Here is a 24122-nt window from a genome sequence, read left to right on the forward strand (position 1 = left end):
AATCCATAATTGTTGGTGGTTCCTCTCCTCATTGTGCCGAAATTGTCACGTCTAACAACCGTGCAGAATGCTCAATACCAATTTAATGACTTGTTACACTCACTTTCAGAACTTCCCATGATGTCCAGGTATTTTTAACTCCCACTCATGTCTCATCCGCCCCGAAACCAGGCCACGTGCCTGTCCATCTTCTGATCAAACCTGCCTCATCATGGAAAAAAGTGTCTTCAACAGTTAAATCTGGTTGGTGTCAACCATTATGAGCTTACTCTTCAGGACATTGAGCCATCCACCTAGGTCTTCCAAAGCATTTTGTATCGGCCGGAGACGAGACTCGCTTTGCAATGGTCATATCAGATGGAACAAACTGCCAAGAGCCGTGACGAGGATGAGCTCCAATTGTACTAATTTGATCCGGACAAGGTTGGTTGCGAATGCTGGTTTGAATTCATGATAATCAAGGTGCCACCTGTTCAATGGAGCACCGCATGCCGTGAAGCCTGCTCCGGCATTCATTGATGCAAAGACCAGATGGTGGGTTTAATACACGAAGTCTCGTGATTCATCGGTTCCTGCCTGTCTTTGAGGGGCGCCATCCCGTCCGCTGTTAAGACTCAGCTGTGATGGTACTCATGTCGCAGTGTTCGAGGATGCTAAGTTCCACCACAGCCTATCCGGGCAAGGACACCGTAGTTCATAGCCGCTACGGGGTTTGCTCTGGACCTCTCTCAGACCATCAATGGGTCTCTCTCCTACGCAACTTTGGCAAGTGTTTTGTTGACTCGGCATCGGACCATGTCATATCTCTTTCTGTGTCCCTTTCATCAACTGATATCATGCTGTTGATGATCATCGTCTTGGTGAATCCATCGCTCGTCCGCTTCCTTAGATTTGGAGGTCAGATTGCAGATGAGCGATATAGATGGAGCAGAGACAGGAGAGGCAGATAGTAGACCAGATGATGTCCGCAACCACGAACTCCTCTCCTTATCAGGAAAAATCAAGACTTGTGTCAGAGCGATCATAGACGGAGCTCACCTTTCAACTTTCTTCCACGGCTGTTGATGCGGTTTCCATACTTATACAAATCGTCCACCTTCTCTCGTTACACTCGACCTGGTCCTTGGACAGCGTCGACGGCCCACACGCGCCGGTCCCCACACCCGCAACATCCGCATCGAGACGCCAGAGGACACCGTCTCGCTTTCTTCCGAGCTCGAGCAGGTCACAGGGATGTTTTGCCTCTTCGAGCGTCGAAGCGTCGTGGAGCTGTGTGGAGAATTGGAAGTGGTTCTTGCCCAAGGTCGAAGTGGTGGCGGCAGAGAAGTGTTGGCCAGGCCTGTATGTTGCACGGAGAGATGGGAGAAGAATAGGTGGACCAGTGGATGCACCAGTAGGCGACGGCACTGAGACACGACACCATCTTGCGCCGCATCGATTGCCGTTCTCCTGTGGTACTTCGTAGTGTGTCGCCATGTCGTCGACACTGCGGTCCCAAATCCCCAGCTGCTGTGATCGGCATTTGTCGTTGTAGCTCTCCTCGGGCCCGGCTCCCAGCCATTTCACGTGCCGATACTCGGGCGAAAGCTGCACGTTGTGACCGACACGCGGCAGATTGGGTGGATGAGCACCGTGGGGAATAAGGTGCGTATGGATTTCCAGTGTGATACAGGACGACGGCAGAGCTGTGAGTACGTATGTCGTCTCGACGTCACAATGCCATGCAAGGCTGGGCGGTGCCAGCGCGTGGCGGGCCTTCAATCGTACCGAGCCGTTCACTAGCCATGATCCAAACTCGATACTGACCCGGTCCTGCTTCTCCAAGTAGAAGGATTTCAGTCGGCTGGTCATCATGTGCAGACCGTATCGCTTCCACTCGCCCGTCTGCCATGCAATGTCGTTGTCGGTGGGAGCACGCCAGAAATTGAGAGCGAGCAGAGGTGTCGAATCAGTATTGAAGAGAACGGGTGTTCCTTTGGATGTCCAGGAAGAAATCTGCCCGCGTACGCGATCGAACGTGATGGTTACTGCCGGGGTTGAAACTGTGTACTCGAGTCGTGTTGATGAAACGTCGAGTCTGAGTGAGGGAAAAGATGACCGATCAGCACCGGATCCATGCAGGATGCTGCTCGTCGTGGAGTCTTTCAGCTGGTGCTGGCTCCATGCAATCACATGTCCGGCTTTCGCCCATGGCGTGTCGTTTGTCAGTCGGAAAGTCACAGTCAGCCAGCACTCGAACGGGCTCTCCGAACGGCGGGCATTGTCTGGCAATAGGATCCTTGCTTCGGTGCCGGCCGTAATGACAGGCATCTGTAGTACACCTGAGCAGAGGATTTCGCTTCTTTAAGGGCATCAGCAGGTACATCATTTATGGAAAGGTGTGGTCGACGTACTCTTCACCCAAGGCCTCGACACAATAGTCTGCCACAACATGTTCCAATCCAACAAAGTCGTACCGATTGGCGACTACCAGATGCTGGCCGTCGACCCATGCCTTGATGGGCTCTATAGCCTTCTTCAATTCCATTAATCCTCTTGTCGGCGTGTGGTTGCTGTGGCACAGCCCATCCATTACAAAAGTCCCATCGTTCGGGACATCACCGAAATCTCCTCCGTAAGCATAGTATTTCTTCCCGTCACTGTCTTCCTTCCAGAGTCCATGGTTCGCCCATTCCCAGACGAAGCCACCCTGAAGACGTCGATGTGTGTGGAAAGCCGCTTGATACTCCTCCAGCAGGCCCGGTCCGTTGCCCATGGCGTGCGCGTATTCGCAGAGGATGATTGGCTTCGTGAAGGTGTCCCCTTCGGACTCGGCCTCGTTGACCAGATCCTGGGGTGATGTGTACATGTGAGATATCATGTCTGTACAGCTCGCTTGCCCGTCCGGTTCGTAGTGAATCAGACGTGTCGGGTCACGACGCTTGGCCCATTTGGACATGGCGACGTGGTTGCGACCAAAGAACGATTCGTTGCCCAGGGACCAGATGATGACACTGGGGTGGTTCTTGTCACGCTCGACCAGTTGCTGCATCCGATCGAGATACGCGGACTCCCATGCCTTATTGTCGGATGTGAAGTCTGCAGCATCATTGGCTGTTCTTGTGGCTTTCTCCTCATAACTCAATCCATCGAGGTCGATAGCTGCAGCTGCCGTGGTTGCAAAACCGTGGCATTCCAAGTCGGCTTCGTCAATGACCCACAGACCAAGCTCATCACATAGACCCACAAGGCCAGGGTGAGAAGGGTAATGCGAACATCGCACAGCATTGATATTGTGTTGCTTCATGAGCAGAAGATCATGCCGCACGAAATCTATGTCCACTGCTCGGCCTCGGTGTGGATGATTGTCGTGACGATTGGTGCCGTTGAAGGTCACGGCTTTACCATTCACGCATATGTTGCCGTTCTTGAGTTCGACTGACCGGAAGCCCACCCGCTGTGCTACCGTCTGGATTGGCGAGCAATGCGGGTCAGTTGGCCAGAGAGTGATGTCTAGGGTGTAGAGCCATGGAGTCTCTGCGGTCCATTTCTTGGGATCTGATACTTTGATGGTATGTGAGTACTGACAGGTCCGAGATTGGATTCTAGGAGTCTTCTCGTTGTGGAGCATGATGCCTTCGTCGTCCTTCAGGCTGAAACCAACCAGGCAATTGTGGTCAAGCTTCAAGTCCAATTCCACAATCAGTTCCGCATCTTTGTATTCCTTGTCAAGGATTGTTTTGATGAAGAAGTCGTTGATGTGGGCATGGTCTGGAAGCGATATAAGATGAACGTCACGAAAGATACCTGTGAAGAATGAGAAGAATCAAGGGTGAGGCGAGAAACACCAACCAGATAACCACCATTGATCTTGGTCCTCGATGTAACTCCCGGAACACCATTGAAGGACTTGCACCAGTAAACGATTCGGTCTGTCATGGACCACATGGTCGGTAACATCAAATTCGGCTGGATTTCTACTTCCTTGAGAATAACCCACCTGTTCGCCGTTGATCCATACGTAAAACGCACTGTCGACGCCGTCAAATCTCAGCCTGATCTTCCTCAAATCATTCCATGCGGCTGGGAGACTAAAATCCCGGCAGTAGGTCCCTATAGGATTTTCCGTTGGGGCGTGTGGCGGGCACGCAGGGAAAGGATAGACAATGTTGGTATATTGGGGCCTGCCGTAGCCTTGCAATTGCCAGTGACCAGGCACAGTGATTGGCGCCCATATATGCACGTCTCTTCTGCTGCTTCCAAACACTGATTGTCTGCTATGAGTCTCACTGTCGGGGGCCTCCTGAGGTGTTAGGGAGTAGTTGAACATCCATTGTCCATTCAAAGAAATGGCATCGCTCGGGATGTAGTAGGACCGTGGAGGAAGACGGTTCTTCTGGAAGATATTTTGATCACACCAATCTGGGACCTGCCCTCGTTGATCTGGGGAAGCCGTTCCCGCTTTGCCCTCCATCCAACGTGTCTCTCCAGCGTCGTAGGTCAACTGCATCTTTGTGGCCACAAGTTACAGGCTCCGCAGCCATGCAGCAAGGTGAAAGGGACAGCAGGGTATCCCGGGAGCTAGTAGGACATGAAGGGGACACGCAAGTGATAATGGCCACTGCAATCAAAGACAAAACGGACTTGAGCCACCTGGTTCAGCGAGATCTAAGGGCGATGCCATGCAATACAACTAGCCAGGTAGGATCTAGGTAAGGAACCTACATGTCGTGAAGTACAAAGTAAGGTACAGTACTACACAATTCGCGGAGACGCACAAGGCTGAGTTCGGCAGACCTTCCTCTCCCATAGTACTACCATTAGTACTACTAACTACTAGTAGTAGTAACTACTAGTACTGCGTGCCTCTACCAGTGTTTAGCGCAGCCTCCCCCCAAGTGCAGTTCTAGTAGTTGTCGACGATAAAAACATTGATTCCTACTTGAGAGTCGCGAGGTGCTGAAGAACGAGTCCATACTCTGACTTAGTAGTCAGATTCCTCGGAATATGAGGCAAGCTTCCTTGCCGGTCGAGAATTTACCCGCCTGGGCCCATTTCAACAACGTCCAGCTTTTCGACACTGCAATCGAAGCCCATATCTTTACTGACGAGGGCATCGACAAAGGAGGTGGCCTACGGGCAAAAGCCCACCATGAAGAAGTCGAGCCACTCGTCGCTGTACCCCTAGACCTTGTCCTGTCCAAAGAACAGGTGGCGCAATGTGCAAAGACAGACCGACAACTGAAAGAACTTGTCGAGGCCACGGCCTCTTTATTCCAGGTAGGTCAGGGCAATTGGAACGGTATGCCTGAGCCCTTCCACAAGGTAGGTTGGGTCTGTGCCGGACTAACCAACTCATTTTGCTCAGACTCCTCGCACTGCAGTTCTTCTCTTTCTCGTCTATCAAATGACCATCAACAGCCCCGACAATCAAGACCCTGACCTCAAATTCAGGAGCCCGTTCGCCGATTACGTCCAATGCCTCCCGAAAGAGATTTTACTCCCCACGTTCTATACCCCCGAGGAGAGGGAGTTACTTTCGGGCACCACCCTAGCCGACGCTTTGGGCCAGAAGCTACTCAGTCTTGAACGAGAATTCGATCGTCTGAAAGAAACGACAGAAGCCGTTCCCTGGTGTCAACGGGTGTGGTGGGACGAGCAATCCGGATGTCTGGATCTCGGAGATTGGAAGCTTGCAGATGCACTCTATCGGTCCAGGGCGATGGAGCTCCCGCGAGGAGCGGGTGTGGGCATGGTCCCTGTGGTTGACATGGCCAACCATGCCGCCGACGATCGATACAATGCGCGGTTCGAAGTGGACGATGCTGCAGGAACCTTCTTGCTTGTTGTGCGCGATGCCAAGTCTATTGACGATAGTGACGAGATCACAATCATGTACGGAGCGGGCGGCGCTTGTGAGATGGCCTTTTCCTACGGATTCATCGAGGAACACGCAATCAGCGCCAGGGAGATGTTCCTCAGTCTGTCCATTCCAGCCGATGATCCTTTGCGATTGGCCAAGGTCCGATATGCCCAAGAAGCGCCGGGTGTCCGTATCTACATCGACGAGTCAAACCAGGTCCGCTGGGATAGTACGTTCGTTTGGTGGGCATGCGTCAATCAAGAAGATGGCCTGGACTTTCGAGTGGAGAAGACAGTCGACGGCGAGACGGAGCTCAAGGCCTGCTGGAAGGAGGCCGACCTAAGCGCAGACGCGCTGCAGTCTACGCTGTCGCAGGATGAGCTCCGAGATATATTCGCTCTTCGTGCTGTTGTCATGATCCAACAACGAGTCGAAGACCAAGGCATGCAACTGGCGGCGAGTGACGAGGACTACGAAAGGACCCTGCCTGACGAGCACGTTGTCAGACGCTCGGTGTATGAGACGATCGGGAGACTTCGGAGGCTGGAGCTAGACCTGTTGACCAGGGCATACGAAACACTAGAGACAGAGGTGAGATGATCAACTCCTACCCGGATTCCATTTCCTTCTAACAAAGCGCAATAGAAGGGAAGACTCCTCGAGTCTGCAACTGTCCGCTTGTATCTGGAGCGCCAGGGGCGCGGCGGCACGGATACGACAGGGGAATCGCCAGACGATGACTTTTCATAGACTGTGAAAAAGACTATAATAATACTGATGCGTGCCACGTTTACAGAACGGTTGTCGCCAAAGAGAGCTGAAGTCCATTGCGGATCCGTTCGGAAGTCTGTTTTGCTTCAGGTGGTGTGAGCCCACAGTGAACTCGAACTGTTGTCACCAATGTCTCCCTACCGCTCATGGCGCCAATGCACTTACAGCCAACCATACCTTGTGCGAACGATTCAAGCCTTCCGGTATGCCAGATGTGCTTGTATCTAGGAATCCGCAACGTTCCTTTCGTCCATGTTCCTAATTTCCACTGGCCGAGAGGACGTGCGTCGTCGTAGGTAGGGGCAGCTACTGAACCTAATCGGGAGACTGGGTTGTCCATCAGCGTAGGTATGCATACTACTACGTATGCTCTGCTTTCTGGCCTTGCTGTCAGAATGATCCCAACAAGAGGCAGCAGGATAGAGCGATCCTGCCGTCCTGGGGCCATGGGCTCCTAACGACCAACATCAGACTCTTGGGCTTGTTATTCATCCTTCCTTGTATGAAGCCTTCATGCAGCGAGCAGGCAGGACGAGATCCGCCCGTGATGATGTAGCAGGTGTGACCTGGATGCAGTGGACGGTCGAAGCTCGGATTGATGGAGGCAATGTCGAAGCGTTGAAGCCTGGTGGAACTCGTTCATCAGCTGACGATAGGCTGGAGACTCACCAGAAGCACGTCGCCTTGCGTCAAGACAACTCGAATCGAATGGCACAAGCTGTCTGCAAGGGTTGACCACAGCCGATGGCGAGCCTGATTCGTGTGAGCGCTGCAGCTTTTGCGGGGAAATGGAACCCAGCTGGCCAGGGCTTGACGGCTGGAAGAAGAAAATTGTGAGGGCGAAGAGCAGAGAGATCCAAGAGGCGTCGTCTACCGCTTCACTAGCAACGTCTCTGGCGGGGGGCCAAGGTTGGAAGTGTCAAAATTACAGGTAGTGTACCGGGATGTCAAGGATGTTGGTAGGTAGAGAGAACTTGAAGCTGGGCTGAAGGTGCGGCTCCCGAGTGCGGTTCCAGTTTGTTGAGGAGCAACTTGATGATTGACTGATGAACAGATGCAGTGCAGTGCCATTTGATGGGATGATGACCTACTACTAGTAGTACTAGGAGGAAGCCCTGAGGCCATACAGGACCTGGACAGAAGAGCGACGCCGGGGGTCAAATAATGCCCCTCCACTCTAGCTGTGCTCCCCCGCCCAAGCCTAAGCCTCCCTAGCCTCGCTCCTCTGTTCCTCCACTGCATAACTGCCCCGAACTTGGCCTCCATCCCCTGATCCCCCGATCCCCCAGGCTCCCAACCCGCAATCACCCATCTTTCCCTCCCCGGCACCATCCACAAAACCTCTTCCCCAGACATACAGTCTTGCATCCTGCATTCTGCATATCTCAAGTCTCAGTCCCTCCTCGTCATACTTCGCCCTCGAACGTTCCCGCACGCTGATCAACACACCATCTGTCGCACTCTGGGCTCTCTAGAGAACAAATCCTCCGTCTATCGCCTCAAGTCGCATGGTTGTCATAATATACCTCCCATTCCATCGTCTCGAGACGCCATCCTTGATCTCCTTTCTGCCACATAGTTTGGACTTTGGATCCTCGCACAGCAAAATACTTACATCTGGGAGACATTTTCTTCCTCCTTGTTCCATCGCCGCCGCCGAACGGCTCACCCACATACCGTCCATGCTGCAGCTATAAGGACCTCGCCTGTTGCTCTCAGATCCATCCGCCATCATGCCTGGAATCCTGCCGATGAAAATGATCCGAGTGGGGAGCAATGCACAGAACAGGATTGCCCAAGCATGTGACAGGTGTCGTAGCAAGAAGATCAGGTGCGACGGTGTGCGACCTTGCTGCACTCAATGTGCCAATGTTGGCTTCGAGTGCAAGACCAGCGACAAATTAAGCCGCCGCGCCTTTCCCAGAGGTTATACAGAGTCCCTCGAAGACCGGGTCCGAGGGCTTGAAGCCGAAGTACGCGAACTCAAGGACTTACTGGATGAGAAGGATGAAAAGATCGATATGCTTTCTCGAATTCACAGTTTCTCCCCTCCATCACGGAAATGCTCATCCTCCTTGTCACCAGGAAATGCAGTCGACGTCAAGGCTGAAGTCGAGTCGATCAGGGAAGAAGTCTTACACGTCGAAATACCCGCGCCTGTACAGCCGAGAGCCACATCGACCGGCTCTTCCACAACACTTTCTCTCATAGAAGCCTTCGATCAAAAGGTGCAAGAGACTGGTCAACAGACCACCGGATTCTCTACGACCAACCTCCAGAAAACACTTCAAACGACACGCCAGACCTCGAATTCAGGACCCAAGATTCCTCCCAGAATCCTCACCGATCAGTACATCAACATCTTTTTCCAAGAATGGCAGCCTCTGTTACCAATTCTTCATCGACCCAGTTTCCTCCGCGTGTACGAACAGTACTTGACCAACCCAGAGTCAGCAAACTGGCAGGGCAACAAACAAGCACTGGCCCAGCTGTTTTTGATCTTCGAGATCTCGGCGCTGTCAAACATCACGACCCCGAAGAAGAATTCTCCCTCGTACGAGACTCAATGGCGCAAAGCCCTTTACTCAACATCATCTATCGCCTCGCTCTCGACGCTGCAATGCCATGTCCTTGCTCAGATCTGTTACCTGTTGCGGGCGGATTACACTCACCTCGCCCGTCACCGGGGCATCGCTGTGACGATGTGCCACGAGCTGGGTCTCCACCAGCTTCACAAGTATCAAAGTTTGTCGCCCCTAGAAGCCGAGACCAGAAAGAAGGTCTTTTGGTGCCAATACGTACTTGACAAGTACGATTCCTACCTTCCTTTACGCGCGTGCAGCAAGGCTGACACCCATCTAGGTTTACCTCTGCCACCACCGGCACTCCAATACTGCTCCGTGACACTGACATTACCGCCGAATTTCCCGCCGACGTCGACGACGAAAACCTCACTGCCCAGGGCTTCCACCCGACCCTGCCCGGCGAACTTACAAAGATTTCCAGTGCGCTAGCATTCTTCCGCTTGAGCAAGATCTTGTCCAAGACCCTCGATCTTCTTTACCCTTCCCAAGCAAGCTATCAGCTATCTCTAAATAAACTACATGCGCTCTCTGACGAGCTGGACCAATGGTCAGAAGAACTTCCTGAGCACCTCCGCTTACGATTCTGCAACGATAAGCCGGCTACACATATGATCAGCTGCAGGTCACCTCTACTAGTAAGTAGTCGTCGTCGTCGTTGTTGTTGAGTGCGAGCCCGTCTAACTGTGCACCAGTCTTTGGCATATTTCTACACAAGAACTCTGATCCACAGACCGTTGCTTTGCCATGGTTCCGGGAGTGCTGCATCCGCGGCCAATATTGTCCTGGCTGCCGCCGGCAAACACATATTACAGATTGTGGACCTTCTCCTGGAGCGCCGCATGAACTATACTTTCCCGCTCAACAAGGCGGATCTTCTGCTCATCTCCGGGATATCTATCCTCTGGCAGACGATCAATCTGGACGACGACAGCAAGCTTGTCAAGGACAATCAGAAGTCTTTGACTCTTTCGATGAACATGCTAAATAATGAACTTCCCGCCGCCGCGACGGAGTTCCAGAATGTGGCCGCCTATTTCGTTACATTGGAAGGACGACCAGCCTCGTCGCCAAAGCCTCTGGGTTTTGAGAACTCAAAACAACGACCAAATTCGTCCATGCCAGCCCCTTCAGATACCAAATCCAAGTCTACAAGGAGGCAGTTGCAAGCCCTTGCTTCTCGATGGTCAACTTTCGGTACCAAAGCGAAATCGGACGAGGCCGTTCGACTGGCATCTGGGCCTCAGAACGATCCTTCAAGTCTAAGCCCAGCCCACCGCGCTGCCAGCATTGTCAGTCTCTCATCAACGCGGTCCGCCCCAATCGTGCCAATGAACGCAGCATCGTCGAACCAATTGAGCGCCTCCAGAACCATGGATGCCGCAGCCATCAACCTGGATTTTCTCCCATTAGGTGACGAGTTCGGTGACTCTCAGACAAGAACGTCGTCTAGCACAATGTTACCACCAAGGAAACAGCAAATCTCGGGCCCTGTCATAACAGACGCAAGATGGGATCAACTTCTCACGAATTTCGACAACAACCCTTCCCTTTATGCGGACGTGGCAGCCGGTGGACATCCGCTCTATCAACCAACCAGCAACGAATGGACGCCGGATGCATGGCACCTGTCTGGACTGGACCTGACGGCAAAAGCCCCTGTGCCGCAGAGCCTGCTTAGCTTCTCCGAAGAATCCTTGACTAGTGGTGACGACTTCTTGTTCAGTGCTGCTGGAAGTCATAACGGTTCAACGGCAACTGGGGACAGTATGGACCCGATAGAAACCTACCGTGGCATCGCCATTCCGGTGGATGACGAATTCGATTTTCACGAGGTAGCGGCATGAACGGAGCTTTTGATGAGCTCCGTAGCGAAAGCTGTTGTTCTCTGGAGTCTCAGGATGGGCGAAATGCAAAGATATTGCCAGCGAGATATTCGATTTGCAGAAAAGATATTAAAGTGGGATGCCCTCGTGCTGCTGTTGCTAGTTGGCAAAAGTGCTCTGTGGTTCTTGGCTTTCCTTTGCTTCCTGTCAAGTTGTCAACAATCCAACGACGATGATACCATGACGAAAGCAGATGGCTGCAGATATTGAGGAAGAAATTCAAGACACAAGTTAGCGGGAGGGTGTTTGGAATCGATGGGTATGGTCGGGAGATGTACATGAGCATGTAGTGCGATCAAGATCGGACATTCTGCCAAAATTGGTCTTTGGGGGGAACGATTTCTGCATAATATAGTCTTTCAAGCTCAGTCTATACGTCGTGAGGTTATATGTCTTATCGTTAAACCCACTCGAATTCGTTGAGCTTCTACCGTCTTCACCCTTGTAAAGCAATCTACAGTGTGCTCCTTTACCGACCTGATCTCTGGGATTGCCATTCGACATATGTGTACTGCGCTGTTTGAGGATGAGATACGGACAGGAATGTCACGGCTCAGTCCAGTCTAGGCTCGTCACCCAGAGGCTCTTAGCCCTGCAACAGGCAAGAGTGTCCTGCACATAGGGGCTGGACAGCAAGTCTTCTAGGCTTTTCTTTGGAAGTCAGTCAACTTGCATGGACAGGGACAGCTCGCCCTGGGTTCTGAGACAACAGAACAGACTATGCTACAACCACACCCAGGTCTTCGCTTACAGAGATCAACTTCGAGACTGTTTGGGCATATCTCACAACCGGGAAGAAAGGAGGTCGGTGACCTTGGGCTGTTCAGTTCCTGCCGGCGCCTCAACAGGCGGCGGTGACATTGACACGCAGCGTTCGAGGGCACTGGCGATCTTGAGGATCCTCTCCTCCTGCAGCCGTCGGCCCACGATCTGGATGGCGACAGGGGCATTTCGATACCTCGACGCACCTTGACCGTCCGGAAACAGCCGTCGATATGAATCGTCGATTGGAGTCAAGGGGCTCGCGGAAGCCGGGGGGAAATTGGCCCAGGTATCTGACTCTTCCACCCTCCCAGCCGGGACTACGACGGCTGGGAAGTCGAGGGCGTTCCAGACACTGGTGTAGCCCCAATACCGACTTTCGTTGTGGACCGAAGCAACCGAAGCGCTGACGGGACAGATGATGGCATCGATCTGTGTGGCGTTCCACTGCTCGGCATACAAAGTGCGTAGGCGATCGATCTTTGCATTCAGCTATTCTCGACGTCAGATAACAGACAACAGATGACAGATAAGATAGAATGTAAGAATGAACAAACATACCTTCCAAGTTTCTTCGACAGTAGACGCTCGGCCGGCTTTTGTGTCAAGCAGCCATTTCAAGATCGGAACAGGCGGTTCCTGGCCCTCGGCCAGAATCTCCCGGTATTCTTTCCCGCCGTCGAGAAAATACGCTTCATCCGCCGCATCGATCAGGTGTCGATGCAGACCCGTGTCCCAATCCACCATCGTATGGCCCCGGGCTTGCAAGGCTGTCACTGCGACTTTCAGTGCACGCGTGACCGGCGGATGCGGCTGAACGACGCCATCGTGCCAGACGACGCCGATCCTCCAACGCGAAGGGATCAGGATTTGAACCTGGTCTTCGGTCTTCCACGGCATCTCGATCATAGAGGGCTCATGGTCCCAAGGCCGACAGGCCAGAGCCGCGGAACAGAACAACTCGATATCTTCCACGCACCGAGCCATGGGGCCGACAACACCGACAATGTTCTGCATTCCGTCATGAAGGCCACTGAGTCCACCGTGCGGCAGTCTCGCGACACTCGGCTTGAAGCCGTAGACCCCGCAGAAGGCGCTGGGCACGCGGATCGAGCCGCCTATATCGGTGCCGATCCCCAGAACACTTCCGCCCATTGCGATCAAGGCGCCTTCGCCCCCGGTGCTGCCGCCGCAGGTCAGACGCCGGTTGTGCGGGTTGAACGTGATGCCGAAGAGATTCGAGTCGGTTTCAACAGCCATCAAGGTCTGCGGATTGGTCGTTTTGACGTGGAACACGGCGCCCTGGGCTCTCAGAACCCGGACGATCAACGCATCTTTGGTACAGACCTGATCTGCCCAGGCGATCAGCGCGCACGTCGCCCGCGTGCCTCGCATGTGGATATGCTCTTTGACGGAGATCGGGAGACCGTGCAGCAGGCCCCTCGGCCGGCCATGGATCGCCATGTATTCGTCCAGTGCGGCGGCCTGTGCCAGAGCTTCTTCAAAGAGGATCTCGGCGACACAGTTCGTCTGATGGTGGCAATGCCGTCACTTCTCTGTCAGTAGATGTTGCTGCTGGAAACCCCTGAATGACCTGGGAGTGGGAACGGGAGAAAACTACCCACCGTTTGCTGCGCGATGGCAGCACGTTTGCAGAATGCCCGGGTCACGTCCACTGCTTTGAACTGGCGCGTTCGGAGCCCGCCCAGGATGTCGCCCGCTTTGCATTCGGTGATCATCAGTTCCCAGTTGTCCAGGATGCCCGACTGGCGGGCCAGATCCATGGGAGGGTCACTCTTCAATAAACCTTCGGGCAGTCGCCATTCGGGGGGGATCTTGCTTCTGATGCTGTTCTGGTGTCTCGCGGCAATGGCATGCCAGTCGGGGTTCTCGGCGGCCATTCTAGATTGCGACTGTATCTGTGACTTTCCGTCGCGGGACACGCACATTACCTAGCAATCGTTGGATTGAAGCATTGCTGCTTTCTGGCGCTGATGAAACTAGCAGGCCATCAACAGCCCTGGCTATCCAAGCTGTAGACCCAGAGCAGCAGTGCTGGGAAGGACGTCGTCACGTTCTTCATCCCATTGAACGATCTCCATGCCGAGCTGCGACATCGGCCGCCGAAGCCAAGGATCTTGTCGGATGGGAAAAAGAACTGCTGCTCTAGCCATATCGAGCGACGTGCGTTCAGCCCCAAGTCACCTACCTGGTCTTTACAAGGCGTGTAGAACGCCTTTGTTTCATTATACAGGATGCTGAAGTCTTTAGTCGGTCCCAAGTACTGTACCTTTGCGCATGAATCAGATTCGCGGCAGATGGCCACCTGCAGTGTGGGCTCCCCTGGACCAAACACGTACTATACCGGAATAGGGGAAAATGGCAGGCAAACATGCCAAGCGGAAGGATGAAGCGAGGCTCCCGGCTATTCTTAGTGATCCATTGGCCCGCTCTCCACCTTTAAATCCCTCGGTAACAACTTCAGCCGAGGAGATCTCAGCCTCGCGGTGGATATCAGTCATGGACCAGACGCCTGATAGCATACACGATAGGCACGCGGGGACAGCTTGTACTAGAATCTGGTACTGCTCTTCCATTGCAACACACTGCGTTTGATTGGATGGACGCACTCGTTTCAGGGTCTCCATCGCCATTCAAGTTGTCTTATAGTAAGTATCAGAGGCCCATTGTGTGGACGATCTCTAAAAGTTGTAACTCATGATCTAGTCATCCAAGGCACTTTCTGACCCTCCGTGCTTGTTTGTCTATATACAGCCTATCAGAGACATGAGGCAAAGATACTCTGTCTGATTGTTTACTGTCCGCCGCCGAACAGTTGTCAGTATAATCGAGCAACGAACAGCACATTCTAACTTCACCCTCAAATGGAAGATACAACCAATGGTGTGTCAAAGATGGAATATCCTCAGTCCAAACTCAACAAGATCAGGGTATACAAACATAGGGGTATGTACGTCTGGTTATAGACATGTTACAACTCCCGTGACTGGTCTTTCTGAGAACATGTCTACTCTGAACATGTATATGTGTGTGTGTGTGTGTTGTCTTTCTGACAATCACTCTGTCAAGGCCATTACGACTATCAAACCATCCACTCGATAACGGACTCGACGCTGGTATCGCAAGTCTCATTTATCACCCGAGACGAAGATGGCGACGCGATACCTTTGACCATGCCACTGACTGCAGTGCTCGGATCGTACGGTGACGGAAGCAACATTCCCTCAGAGACAGAAGTCAGCGACGCTGAGCTTGAACGGATCCGACAGGAACAGATGAAGCGAGGGCCGATGGATTTGTATCTGCACGGTAACGCTGCGGCGTTATTGTACAAGGCCATCAGGGAGAGTGAGTCAGGACAGGTGAGGGTGTGCATTTCATCGACTAAAGGTAAGAAGACATTTGTGATCTCATTCTTCGGCAAGAGGGCATCCCATGCCCACCTTCATATGTCCATTGCCTCTGGGCTCTTGACTGGCCAAATTGCTGATCCAGAGTCCCTCTCAAGTCGACGGCTTTGCGCTGTTTCCCACTCCCAACGGGCACAGTTTGAACTATCGATCGGCAACGATTCACGGCACGGCCTCTCTTGTGCCGGACACAGATAGACGCAAAAAGCGCTACGCCATGCGTCTGCTCACGAACCATATGTACCGCGGACGCTGGGAGACCACATACCCGGTCCTACATTCGGCAGTGGACAAGGTGAAGGTGATTGAAGTCAAGATCCTCAGCGCCAGCGCCAAGGTCCGAACGGGCAATATCGGTCCATTCGATCCGACGACGGTGACAGAGGAAGAAGTTCAGAAAAGGGAAGAGCAAGGGGAAGGGGTGTGGTCGGGCGTCGTGCCGGTATATGAAGTGTTAGGAGGGTCGGTGGCTAGCAGTGTCCAAGGACCAGGAGGGGATCAAAGAGGGTTGACGGCGGTGGAAGAGTGGAGGGACGAAAGGAATAGGAGAGAAAAGGAGTATGCTGAGACTGTTGCACAGTGAGGAAGATGGATCTCTCGCATCTTCAGTTCACTTATCGACCAGCCTTCAGCCTACCCTTTGCAAGTCATTGGAAGACTCGCAACTGAGGTACCAGTTCTGCAGTTGTACGCGTCTGTAGACTCGCAAGCGAAACTCACTATAGTGTTGTGTACTACTAGTATGCTCCGTGTCGACTGGGATGCAGTGCAGCGGTGGAAGACGAGGACGAAAGACGCAGCTGAAGAGGAGAGAGTTAGAGAGATAGCTTGACCCGATGTCGTCATAGTTGCAACATCATCTCCTCTGGCATCATCCGTGTCATCACCACCACCACCACCATCATCACCATTCATCACCGCACGTCAATGCCGTCCATCCACTCACGTCTGTTGGATTGTCGATTAATGACCGAATTCTTGAATTCCCTACTAGTACTGTCGTGCAGTGACCCGTTTCATTCCCTCATGAATACTGATATCAGTAAAGACGAGGCGAGTTCCGAACTATCTACTAACTTGACTGACTGATACTTATCCCACCGACGCTACACTCGCCTACTCGTACCCATCCCCCTTTGAACAGTCCACATTCTGCTTCTGTCTAATACTAGTCCAAGAGATCCTTCCTATCCTAGTGTACTCCATCACCATTACCCTGCACTCGATCACTACTCTGACCGCTCACCTACCACCCGAACCACAACCCAGTGCCAGATCCGAACTCGAGTCAAGAACTGCACAGATCGTGCCAACAAGGACGAACCAGTCTACAGAGTATCACCAACCCCATCGATCCCGTCCAAGATGCCTCGTCTACTCGCCCCTCTCCCCGTCCGCTCCTTGACGAGAATCTCCTCCCCAATGCTGCGCGGCGGTCTTCGTCATCCATCGTCCACCGCTCCTCTTTCCACCACTTCCGCATCACGGGCAGCAGATCCAAGCAGCACTCCCGGCTGGGGAGGTCGTGGGTCCGAAAGCCATGCCGTGAATCGGTCACAGCACGACCCTCAGTCCGAGGGCGCGCAGCAGGGCATCAAGGACCACGAGGAGGGCAAGGAGGGCAGCCAGGCCATCAGCCGCAAGGACGAGGGCAATGCGAACAAGAAAGCCGAGGAGGACCATCCTGAAGCGCCACAGCCAGTCATTGGCATGAATGACGAGAGAGGCCAGGTAAGTGATCTGCTATAGTCTCGAAGATGAAAGAGCCCATTTCCAGCCTGGTCCTCTATCTCCAACCTCGTTCACTTGCTGACTGTCTGCAAATAGAAACCTAATTAAACAACCCTCAGCGAATCCGAACGAAGAGGCCCCTAAAAGCGAACTGGGTGTACAGAAATCTGTATGGGCATTCCGCAGAGGTGTTGCAAAGGCGTTCATCTTATCATTTCGTTCCCTGAACTTGTAAATAACATGCCTTCCTGAATTATGATCCATTTGATATCCTGTTCATTCTTTTTGATGATTCATTGGTATCTGTTCGTCTCATGTCTTAAAACATGTTCCCGCCAACGGCTCAGTATGATCGCATGCAGAACCCTGAAAGGCCGTAGGTCACCGCCCAACGTGAAAAGACAGGATATCGTTCTTGCCCACACTTACGACCTGGTCTTCCGCCACTCGCCGTCCACCATCCCCTTCGATAAAGGCAATAGGAGCGTCGCCCATGACTTTCCTCGCCACGTCAGCCACCGTGCTGCCCTTCTTCACCAAGACGCAATCTCGGAACACCGCCGTGGAGCCGGACGCCCCAGAGCCGTAAGTGTGGATGTTCTTGACAGGAAACACAGGGACAAGGCCCAACATCTCTGCTGCGCGCGTCAAGACCTGGACCACCCCCGTACTTCCGAACCGGTATAAAACCATGTCCTTGAGGTTTTCAATACGTTGCTTCAACTTGTCGTCCATTTCCTTAAGGCCTCCTCCGTCCGGGTCTCCTTGTTCGATCAGATCCTCCCGCGTGTCCAAGTACTCCGAGCCTTCTTTGTATCTGATATACCCCTGTTTGGCGAGTCGACGGAGAAACACTTCTGATATGGCACTACACAGAACGATCTTGTCCGCCGGTTGTTGTTTGGCGATCTTGGCTATATTTCGATCCGCGTCCGGATGGTCGATCTTGTTGAGGGCGAGCACCGTGGGGAACTTCTCGTCGGTAAAAGTGTTGACGACTTTCAGGATGGTTTCGTTGCTCCAGTCCTCCAGCGGTTCCTTCAATTGTAGTTTGTCCAGACACCTTGCCACGATCGAGCTAGTACTGCCATACCCAGAGAACTGGCTTTGCAGTGTGTCCACTGGCGACGCCTTGACCGCGACATGTCGTCTCTTGATACTCCCCCATTTCTCCATGAGATTGCCCAAGATCCATCTCACAATCTCTCCGCGCAGCCATTCGACATCTACGCTGGGGTCGTAGCCACGTGTTGCTTTCCCCTCGGCATCGGTTGTTCCGCTCACATCGACCACGTGAATAAGAGCATCCGCATGGCGCAGGTCGTCCAGAAACTTGTTGCCCAACCCTTTGCCTTCGTGAGCGCCGGGTACTAACCCTGCAACATCGAGAAGTTCGATCGGGACCGATCTCTTGCCATTCACGCAGGCGCCATAGTTGGGCCTACACCTGTCCTCAAGTCCGTGTCGTACACAGGCGCAATCTATCTGGAGGTATCCGACGGCTCGCTGAGGATCTATTGTTGTAAAACTGGGTTCGGAGAAGGTATAAATTTAGTTCTGCGCACAGTCGAAGGAAGATGGGACGCTGTTGGGTTCATCTTACGGGAAGTTGCCTGCGCGATTTCATATCAGCCTAGTTCCGACCACCTCTTCGCCGTGGAAATATAGAAACAGCATCGTGGACAAGACGAAGACTGACCGACTTTCGAACTAGCATCTGTCAAGCTGTGGAAGAGTGTGAGCCAAGCGAAACCTGGTTATGTTCTGATTGGTATTGGTCGCACCTGTTTAATGTGGTGGATTTGCCAGAGGACGGTTTTCCCACCAGGCCGATCAGAGGGTCTCGAGGCATCGCTATGAAAGAGTAGGGGCTAGTTGGGACTGGTCGGAGATCAAGGAGACGTAGATGTACAGACACGCGGTTTGGCCGGCCCTGAGGCCCCTCTAGAAACAAATTCCCAAAGTATCGCGAGAAAAGTCGAAAGACCGGATAAGATGCGGAGCAGTTTGGCGACAAAGTCGGTCGATGGTGGGGTCGCAGCCTAGTAGCCATAGGGCAGAAAGCCGTTCAAATGACGTGCGGGTGTCATTCGCTTCCAGGTTCAAGATTCCAAACCTCCTCCTTTCCTGTGTATCCACACGACTGCTTTTGCTTGACGGATCTCTAAACCCGTCAAAATGCGTTGCCGCTTTCCTGAACGTGTCTAAAAGCCCATCTTGCAGCGTTGCACGGGTTCAGTTGCTCTGGATCCGCTATGCTCGAACACCGTTCGCGAAAGCCCGGTAAGTACAGGAAAGAGAAAGTACAGAGAAGGATACAGGTACACTCGAATTGAGCTGTGAAGGCTACGCGTGGAAGATGGGCGTACTCTACCACTTCTTTTACCGCATTGCATTTCTGGCCACGGCTCTGATCCATCTATGGTGGAATGACCTCTTTAAGGCGACCGCAATTGTTGCCACGGCCTGTTTATCAAGTCCCGGCCAGCCGCTCATTCGGAGCATTGTGAAACTCCACTCTCTGGTCTTGATGTGCTTTGTGCTTGGGTTTTGCTTCAAGAGTGTTTCTGCAGCTCCAGTCCAGGAGGTGCTACAACATGATCCCACCGTTCTCAGCGTGAGTCTACTCCTCCTTCTCTGACGGATGCTCAAATTGACGACGACCTTTGGCAGTTTGACGACATCAAGACACTCGATGGCTTCGGAGATATCCCAGCGCCATACCATAACCTCACATTCGAAGGCTTCTACGCGTTCGACCCTTCTGATCCGGCGCTGGAGGGGAAGATATCACCACAAGATGTGAATTGTGCGGCGTCAAAGCCCAACGCCCTTTACGGAACCAGGGATAACTTCGAATTGAAGCTTGTGGAACCTGAAAGGAAGCCATCTCTACAGCCTAGCAACTCCAACGACACCTTCACAATTCACCGCCTGAAGCTGAAACCTCTGAACATGCCGCTCGGCGCTGCCAAAGTCAATCTGCAAGGCGTGCGAAGATGCTCTGACGGTAGCGACGGGGAAGAGGTGCTAGATTGGAGCGTGGATTTTCCTGCCGGATACCACTATGCCCTTGACGTACCAGTCAAGGAGTTCAGCGGGAAAGTGTGGGATAAGCTCGAGACGTTGTATATGTGGGCAGACTTCCACTACAATGGTCTTGAGTTGGACTGGGAGTTCTGCGTGGATGACATGGAAGTCGAGATAGATTGATTGCCAGACGACTTGAACTTGGGCAACACCCGAAGGCGAGGGCGTCTCAGCTCGCACCTTGCCATAACTAGCATCACAGGCCTCTTCTACGTACCTAGGTATATCGATGAACCTGCAGACATCCATCGGCATGCCACTGGCACTGCAGTGCGATTTTGTCCGTCATACAGATCAGGTACATCTCTACGCTGATTGGATGCTGAACGTATTACATAATCTCGGCTCTCCCATCCAGAGGCTAAACCCTTTCCGTGGCAGATGATGCATTTTCTGCCCCTGTCGAATTCTACTCCATCATGACGTCGAAATTTCGCCGCATCCTTCATCCTTTCGCTGCTGCAATTCGAAGCATGCCATGGGTCTCCTGGAGAAACTTCGAGATCAACAGCAACGATGAGCATGTCTGTGGGTAGCCTGTCTGTTCTGTAGCCATCGATTGGCCGACAGCTACACTTGCAACATGAGGGCACCTCACGATCAGACTGCAGAAAGGAGAGATGACGTCGTCACACATCCACTGCCCAAGATGCCTTCAAATACCACAGTATAGAAGGCAATATTCCAATGAGTTTTCTCTCTTGTCAGCTTGTAAAACAATCACCAAAAATCACTCCAAAAGTTCCAATCGATCTCATAAGACTACTTTGCTAGTATTCAGAGAAAAAGCCAATCTCCTTGACTAGACTTGACTCCCAACCACTATACAGACCAGTTCAAATCTACCTCCTACATCAACGTACAATGTCGGATCAAACCTTCCACACCACCAGCGAAGACCTCCGCAAGCAAGAGGCCAGAGAATCCAAGTTCCACGACGGCAAGACGCCCAAGGACTCTGACACCTCAGCCATGAAGGTTTGTCGTTTACTTCTATGGTATACATCTACTTTACAGTATACTGACGTTTCCCCAGTCAATCCTGTCCGAGCAAGAATCCAAACAAGAACAGATTGACCGTGTAAAGGCCAACCTGCCTCTGCCAGACCAACCAGTTGGCGGAGCTAGTGCAGATCTGCAATCGGCAGACCAACGGACCGTCAATGTTGGCAGCGGCGGCGTCAATGTCAAGCTGGGCACAGAATCTTCCTCGGGCCTGAGAGAGCCGGCGACGGCTGAGAGCAGTGTCAGACTCGACGGCGAAGAATGGAAGAAGCCGACGGCGCCATAAAGGCGAACCGAGGCTACGTACGAATATTGGGGAGACCTTTGATGAGACATATGCTTGCTAGTGGCAGGCCACTTTTCTTGACGAAGGGTTGGTGCATTTCCATATGGGATTTCAAGGATCAAGGAGATCCTTCATGGATCATTCATGCAGCCTGAGAACATGCATTCAGGTAGAAGGGACATAAGCATCCCAATCCACATTATCTTCGTCATCTCTTTTCTCGATATTTCTTCCTGTGGATCGAATTTTCTTATCTCTTAGACCGTAGTCTTTCACAGGCTTCTCGTTAGCAGGCGTGCTGTCTGCAGGTTGGCTGGACCACAAGGCCAGAAGCCCAATCTCCCGCTTACTGCTTGAAGTTACCAGCCTGCTGGTGAAACGCGTTTCGGCCATATATTGCAGAACTTGCAGAGGTCAAGCCACCACTCAGCTGTAATATCTGCTGGTCGGACGCAGCTCTTCCTGTTTCTAGATCGTATCTGTCGGATGTACTGGGGTTTGCATTCCCATTTCCAGATCCCAACTTTTTCTCAACCCGTTTCGTTATTTTTGGGGATCAACCCACGTAGACTCAAATCGTAGACGACATCTTCGACTTTCTTGACACTATATTTGACCCCATCTGCTCGACGCCTCAGAATATCGTTCTTCAAGTTCAACAGTTGAAATCCGGCGTGGACGTCTTTGATGAATTTGGAGATCTGTAGCGGTCGCGCATAGTCGCCCAGCGTGACTGCATTAGGAGCCAGGCGCGCAAGCTCTTCGATCGTCGAGGTGAGCGCGAGTAGGTAGTCTTCGACGGTGATATGGAAGGCATCTTCGGATTTGAGGTTGACGGGGACTAAGCACGTAAAGGATAACCCATTAGCACAAAACCCAGTCTATAGCATTGAAAGAAGAAGCAGAAGTCTTGGGTTTCTTGCTTGATGTACTTTAACTGCTCTGTACTTACCATTTAATCTCTGCCCGACCTCTTCTAGCGTCAGGAGATTACCACTCTTGAGCCAGTCGCATAATTGCATGCTGCTGATCAGCGTCTGAATGTCGCGTTGCCAGATAGAGTTCCATTTGTAGAAGGGGTATTTGGACGCCGACTCGGCCAATTCTTTCACCGTCTTGGTCTGTTCCGAGAGGGCATCGTAGCAGGGCGTCAGGACATTGGCTTCTAGCTGGTCGGTCGGTGTGTTGTGGATGCGAGAGAGTATGGATTGTGTCAGGCGGCCTTGCTTCGATAGCACGTCGACATGCGTTCTTAGCTCGTCGCGAATTGCTTGTTCTTCGTCGATTTTGGTCTGGAGCGAGGAGAAGATGGCTGGGTCAACATGGGGAGAGGACGATGCGGTGGTTGTGGTTATGGGCGCAGGAGTTGTCATTGCTGTATCGTCCGACATTTGAGAGAAGTATCTTGCTGGTGAGAAGAGGAAGAAAGAACCAGTGAGAGAGGTTACTGCCTTGAAGAATATAACAGGCTGAAAATGCGATGGTTGTTTGATGTCTTGAATGTGAGCAGAACAGAGTCAGTTCTGCCGATCCATGGACAAACATATACATCAAATCTTTGGCAGGGAATTTACATCACACAACATCCAGCTACATTGCTACATTCTAGATGCTGTTTTGATATCATTCGACGGCGTAATCATGAGAAGGATTCCTCCTAGAGCAGTAGAAAGGTCCTGGCAGGCTCTTGCTTGTCGCCGCCTGACTTGGGATCATGCCGCTGCTCTCCAGCGACCACCGATCTTGTGTGCCTGTAAAATTTCCCACAATCCCCACGACCTTTCACGATGCCACATTTCAGGAGCGTCCAACTTCGGAGTATGTCTCGCATGCCTGTCTCAAATCCATTTCAGGCTCATCTCTTTCGTTCCATCTCCTTGCCATCAAAAGACATATCAAACCTCTTCTCCAAGACTTTGCTCAAGGCAAAAAGATGATGAAAAGGGTTTCGCGTCACAAGGCAGTAGTGTAAGGCCTCGGACACGGTGCCAGAAACCCATTGCGCAAGCACAGAGGGGTTTAACCGGCCATCTCCAAAAATGAGAATAATCAATGTATTCATCCCGTAGGATGATTTCAGAGATTAAACTGAAAAGAACAGATACTACACTTGATCTAAGCCAAAAGGCAACTGAGACAATTGTTAGCAAGGCATGTTTCCAAACGTAGGGGGTGATTTTGGTGTCTTACAGAGTACTAAAGAAAGAAAAGAAAAAAAGAGAGGGAGAGAATCAAGGGCAAGCGAGATACTTATAGACTGGGAGAAGCCCAAAACTCCGCCAAGAGAAAATTATCAAATGCGGTTAGTGCTGTATCGGTGAAGAGCCTTGGCTAAAACAGCTTTCTGATTGGACAGAGCAGAGTTGATCTGCCGGTCTGGAATACGGGGCGGTGAGATCAATTCTCACTTGATTCAGCTTTGATCTCCAATTGATGCTTGCAGCATCTATGGTATCTCTCTCACCGCCCTTGATTCTCTCCTCTCTTTTTTTCTTTTCTTTCTTTAGTACTTTGTAAGACACCAAAATCACGCCCTACGTTTGAAACATGCCTTACGGCATGTTTGCCGTGTTGGCAGGGAGAAAATGAGAGAGAGAGAAAGGGAATCAAGGACAATGAGCGGGATTTATAGATGCTGCAATTGAGATAGGTACTAGTGCTGGTATATCGATTACCGCTGTCCAATCAGGCTGTCTTAACCAAGGCTAGGTCAATAGGACATTCAGACTCAGGGGC

General features: G+C 52.2%; 10 protein-coding genes across 10 annotated transcripts; 6 read left to right on the forward strand and 4 right to left on the reverse strand.

Moving 5' to 3' along the window:
- Positions 1 to 1041: 1041 nt before the first annotated feature.
- A1O1_06775 (uncharacterized protein) lies at positions 1042 to 4489 on the reverse strand (the record flags this gene model as incomplete). The annotated part of the gene is made up of 3 exons (XM_007727652.1): positions 1042 to 2341; positions 2394 to 3786; positions 3832 to 4489. The coding sequence occupies 3 exons, from the start codon at positions 4487 to 4489 to the stop codon at positions 1042 to 1044; spliced, it is 3351 nt and encodes a 1116-aa protein (XP_007725842.1).
- Positions 4490 to 4986: 497 nt separating this feature from the next.
- Positions 4987 to 6442, forward strand: A1O1_06776 (uncharacterized protein; the record flags this gene model as incomplete). The annotated part of the gene is made up of 2 exons (XM_007727653.1): positions 4987 to 5259; positions 5348 to 6442. The coding sequence occupies 2 exons, from the start codon at positions 4987 to 4989 to the stop codon at positions 6440 to 6442; spliced, it is 1368 nt and encodes a 455-aa protein (XP_007725843.1).
- Positions 6443 to 8346: 1904 nt separating this feature from the next.
- A1O1_06777 (uncharacterized protein) lies at positions 8347 to 11042 on the forward strand (the record flags this gene model as incomplete). Its single annotated transcript, XM_007727654.1, has 3 exons — positions 8347 to 9422; positions 9476 to 9833; positions 9891 to 11042. The coding sequence occupies 3 exons, from the start codon at positions 8347 to 8349 to the stop codon at positions 11040 to 11042; spliced, it is 2586 nt and encodes an 861-aa protein (XP_007725844.1).
- Positions 11043 to 11864: 822 nt separating this feature from the next.
- Positions 11865 to 13744, reverse strand: A1O1_06778 (uncharacterized protein; the record flags this gene model as incomplete). Its single annotated transcript, XM_007727655.1, has 3 exons — positions 11865 to 12335; positions 12405 to 13373; positions 13469 to 13744. The coding sequence occupies 3 exons, from the start codon at positions 13742 to 13744 to the stop codon at positions 11865 to 11867; spliced, it is 1716 nt and encodes a 571-aa protein (XP_007725845.1).
- Positions 13745 to 14758: 1014 nt separating this feature from the next.
- Positions 14759 to 15857, forward strand: A1O1_06779 (uncharacterized protein; the record flags this gene model as incomplete). The annotated part of the gene is made up of 3 exons (XM_007727656.1): positions 14759 to 14810; positions 14934 to 15254; positions 15373 to 15857. 3 exons carry the CDS (start codon positions 14759 to 14761, stop codon positions 15855 to 15857), a joined length of 858 nt encoding a protein of 285 aa, XP_007725846.1.
- Positions 15858 to 16639: 782 nt separating this feature from the next.
- Positions 16640 to 17113, forward strand: A1O1_06780 (uncharacterized protein; the record flags this gene model as incomplete). Its single annotated transcript, XM_007727657.1, has 2 exons — positions 16640 to 17005; positions 17102 to 17113. 2 exons carry the CDS (start codon positions 16640 to 16642, stop codon positions 17111 to 17113), a joined length of 378 nt encoding a protein of 125 aa, XP_007725847.1.
- Positions 17114 to 17386: 273 nt separating this feature from the next.
- On the reverse strand, positions 17387 to 18857 carry A1O1_06781 (uncharacterized protein; the record flags this gene model as incomplete). Its single annotated transcript, XM_007727658.1, has 2 exons — positions 17387 to 18446; positions 18790 to 18857. 2 exons carry the CDS (start codon positions 18855 to 18857, stop codon positions 17387 to 17389), a joined length of 1128 nt encoding a protein of 375 aa, XP_007725848.1.
- A 507-nt stretch (positions 18858 to 19364) lies between these two features.
- Positions 19365 to 20218, forward strand: A1O1_06782 (uncharacterized protein; the record flags this gene model as incomplete). The annotated part of the gene is made up of 2 exons (XM_007727659.1): positions 19365 to 19622; positions 19679 to 20218. The coding sequence occupies 2 exons, from the start codon at positions 19365 to 19367 to the stop codon at positions 20216 to 20218; spliced, it is 798 nt and encodes a 265-aa protein (XP_007725849.1).
- Positions 20219 to 20959: 741 nt separating this feature from the next.
- Positions 20960 to 21386, forward strand: A1O1_06783 (uncharacterized protein; the record flags this gene model as incomplete). The annotated part of the gene is made up of 2 exons (XM_007727660.1): positions 20960 to 21073; positions 21132 to 21386. The coding sequence occupies 2 exons, from the start codon at positions 20960 to 20962 to the stop codon at positions 21384 to 21386; spliced, it is 369 nt and encodes a 122-aa protein (XP_007725850.1).
- A 530-nt stretch (positions 21387 to 21916) lies between these two features.
- Positions 21917 to 22759, reverse strand: A1O1_06784 (uncharacterized protein; the record flags this gene model as incomplete). The annotated part of the gene is made up of 2 exons (XM_007727661.1): positions 21917 to 22227; positions 22339 to 22759. 2 exons carry the CDS (start codon positions 22757 to 22759, stop codon positions 21917 to 21919), a joined length of 732 nt encoding a protein of 243 aa, XP_007725851.1.
- Positions 22760 to 24122: the final 1363 nt, after the last annotated feature.

This window comes from Capronia coronata, assembly GCF_000585585.1.
Source record: "Capronia coronata CBS 617.96 chromosome Unknown acBCG-supercont1.6, whole genome shotgun sequence".
NCBI classification, from domain to species: domain Eukaryota; kingdom Fungi; phylum Ascomycota; class Eurotiomycetes; order Chaetothyriales; family Herpotrichiellaceae; genus Capronia; species Capronia coronata.